At 49.0% G+C, this 2853-nt stretch overlaps 1 protein-coding gene across 1 annotated transcript; it reads right to left on the reverse strand.

The window, feature by feature from the left end:
• Positions 1–250: 250 nt before the first annotated feature.
• LOC119307927 (aquaporin PIP2-6-like) lies at positions 251–1715 on the reverse strand. Its single transcript, XM_037584024.1, has 3 exons — positions 1031–1715; positions 804–944; positions 251–715 (listed from the first exon to the last, which is right to left on the reverse strand). Exons 1-3 carry the CDS (start codon positions 1637–1639, stop codon positions 605–607), a joined length of 861 nt encoding a protein of 286 aa, XP_037439921.1. The 5' UTR covers positions 1640–1715; the 3' UTR covers positions 251–604.
• Positions 1716–2853: the final 1138 nt, after the last annotated feature.

Here is a 2853-nt window from a genome sequence, read left to right on the forward strand (position 1 = left end):
TCACCCCAGCGTTGCACAGTAACGTTGCCGACGTGTACAACGCGAGAGAGCGCCCTTGTAGCGACTGTTAAAGGGTTGTATATGAACGCTATGTGATTGGCCGAAAGTTGGATCCGGCTTCCAGCGTCATCACAATTTAAAACCGACTTGAAATTGTTATTTTTTCGGCACTTTCATTTTTACCATTTTTTTGGCCCAAAACAGTCAGTGTAACACAAAACGATTTAATCGGACAGGATTCTCCAGAAAATCAATCAAACAAGAGTGAGCGCCTTGATTATCCTTAATCAATAAAGCCTGACATTGTCTCAAAAAAGAAAATCAACCACAAACAAGTGAATTTGTCTTTTCTCATCACCTGAATTCTCCCATCTGAACTTATTGACTGCTACCCTGAACCGAAAAGTACACAGGCCAACTTACAACTGCTTCAATCTTCTCGCCAAAAAACAAAAAAACAAAAAAAACTGCTTCAGTCGGACGCACAAACACACAAGGACACTTCAGTTTCGCTGCTCCGGCACACTGCAGACTTCACAGTGGACTGAAAATAGTAAGGAGAAAGATGCCTATTTTGGTTCGGATGCATGGGTGGGCGAGGTAGCTAGGCGTTGCTCCGGAAGGAGCCATAGCCCCTGGCGCTGGCGCGGAGGATGGTCTGGTGGTAGAGCGCTGCGATCGCCGCGCCGATGAACGGCCCCACCCAGAAGATCCACTGCGTCACAGATGAACCACAATGCACTGTCAGTTCATGCAAGTTCGATCGGTTCCATAATTTCCTACAGCTGGCACCAAGCATTTACCTGATCGCTCCAGGCTTTGTCGCCGTTGTAGATGACGGCGGCGCCGAGACTCCTCGCCGGGTTGATCCCCGTCCCGGTGATCGGGATGGTGGCCAGGTGCACCATGAACACCGCGAACCCGATTGGCAGCGGCGCCAAAACCTTCGTTCATCAATCAACGTATATCAAAAGGAGCGTGCTAAGGCGATAGAAGAAAGGGTTCATCAGAGACAGGTCTGTGCGGTTACCGGGACGTGGGAGTCACGAGCGTTGCGCTTGGAATCGGTGGCGGAGAAGACGGTGTAGACGAGCACGAAGGTGCCGACGATCTCCGCGGCGAGCCCCGTGCCGACCGAGTACCCGGCGCCGACCTCGTTCGCGCCGCCGCCGTAGCGCGCGTACAGCCCGCTCTGGAACCCCTTGACGAGCCCGACGCCGCAGACGGCGCCGAGGCACTGCGCGGCCATGTAGAGCAGCGCGCGCACCAGGGACACCCTGCGCGCCAGGAAGAGGCCGAACGTCACGGCCGGGTTGATGTGGCCGCCGGAGATGCCGGCGGTGCAGTAGACGAGGACGAAGATCATGCCCCCGAACGCCCACGCGATGCCGAGGATGCCCACCCCGCCGCGCGCCGCGTCGGGGCCCGACGCCGACGCGTCCGTCTGGTGCTTGTACCCGATGACGGTGGACACCGTGATGTAGAGGAAGAGCAGCGTGGCCACGAACTCGGCGATCACCGCGCGGTACAGAGACCACTTGCCGAGCTCATCAACGTCCACCAGCGGCGCCGGTGGAGGGTCGGAGTAGTCCCGGGCGCCGCCGGCCTCGAGGGCACCCACGTCGACCTCTTTGCCCATTTAACCTAGCTAATCTGTGGTTTTCTTGGAACTCTAGGATAGAAGCAAGGCTACTTGACAGGCTATTCTTGTGTTTGTGTTGTGGTCTCTTGTGGTTATGAACGGGGGTATTTATAGGGGTTTAAGCCTGTTGGGTACAAGAGGAAGGTTTAAGTTGGTATGTGCATTTCCTTGATTTTGGAAAGTTTTTTCTTTTGAAATGCTTAATTTTGGAAAGTTGACGCGACCTAGCCTGTATACACTACACAAAGGGTGTTTCCTTTTCTGGCGTTGACGCGTGTTCATACTTCAATACTCTGTTCTGCTCTTAGCTAGATCTAGATGGGCATCGTCTAGTCAACTTCCAACATTTATTTACGCTGAATAATCATATCTATTTGTTTCTTAGGAATTTACAGCTAGGCACCCTTTTAAGTTCACCCGCAACGTTTTTCGCCCTTCAATTTCATATCCCGGACGATTCGGGCCGTCGGATTTTTGTGTTTTCTCATGATGTCTCACCTTTTTTTTTCCTTTTTTAGGGGATTTTTTGTAGCCGCCAACCAAACGTTAAATTTGATACAACTATCGAAACTTATGACCAATCATCTACTTTCCCTTGTCGCATAAAACTCATTGGATATCCTCAGCTCCCCATTGATTGTCATCATAAAAAGATGAACACACATATCATGGTACTTAATCAGAATGTTGATGATTAAATCGATAACCCAAAACTCAGACAAAGATAATGATCATAGTTGGCTCCTGCCTTTTGCGGCCCAACAACCAAGAAAATACATCCTTACACAATGGGTTGATAGATAACTTGTTTAAAAATAATTACCCGTGCTCCATCGAAACGACTTGACCTATTTAAAAAGCATATCGTTGTGTCACTCCTGTTGAATGTACGATCACCTACGCAATAAGGCCGGCATACACACCCTCGCTAATTTACTTACGCGCTACTAAGAATACCATGTAGTTGAAACAACAAAACAACTCTAGAGAAAAGAGCGGTGTGCACAATGTGTTTGCTAGAATCTCTGTTGGATTTAGCAAAATATGTTGGGGTTCACGTTGCAACCATTGATTAATGGTGTGTGGGTTTTAAAATATTCCACACTAGGTTTTCAAAGTTTATCATCATAAATTTCATGGACTAGTGATGTGGCCATGCGGTGTTTCTATTTTAGAATATCCAATACCTTATTATTTTGTAGAACAAAGAG

The sequence above is a fragment of the Triticum dicoccoides genome, chromosome 5B (assembly GCF_002162155.2).
Source record: "Triticum dicoccoides isolate Atlit2015 ecotype Zavitan chromosome 5B, WEW_v2.0, whole genome shotgun sequence".
Taxonomy (NCBI): domain Eukaryota; kingdom Viridiplantae; phylum Streptophyta; class Magnoliopsida; order Poales; family Poaceae; genus Triticum; species Triticum dicoccoides.

Bases quoted from the DNA above. Each gene is read 5' to 3' on its own strand.
- LOC119307927 (XM_037584024.1), bottom strand. From the start codon at position 1,639: ATGGGCAAAGAGGTCGACGTGGGTGCCCTCGAGGCCGGCGGCGCCCGG. The intron at 945-1,030 runs GTAACCGCACAG...TGATGAACGAAG, and splicing joins CTCGTGACTCCCACGTCCCG to GTTTTGGCGCCGCTGCCAAT. The intron at 716-803 runs GTAAATGCTTGG...TCTGTGACGCAG, and splicing joins ACAAAGCCTGGAGCGATCAG to TGGATCTTCTGGGTGGGGCC.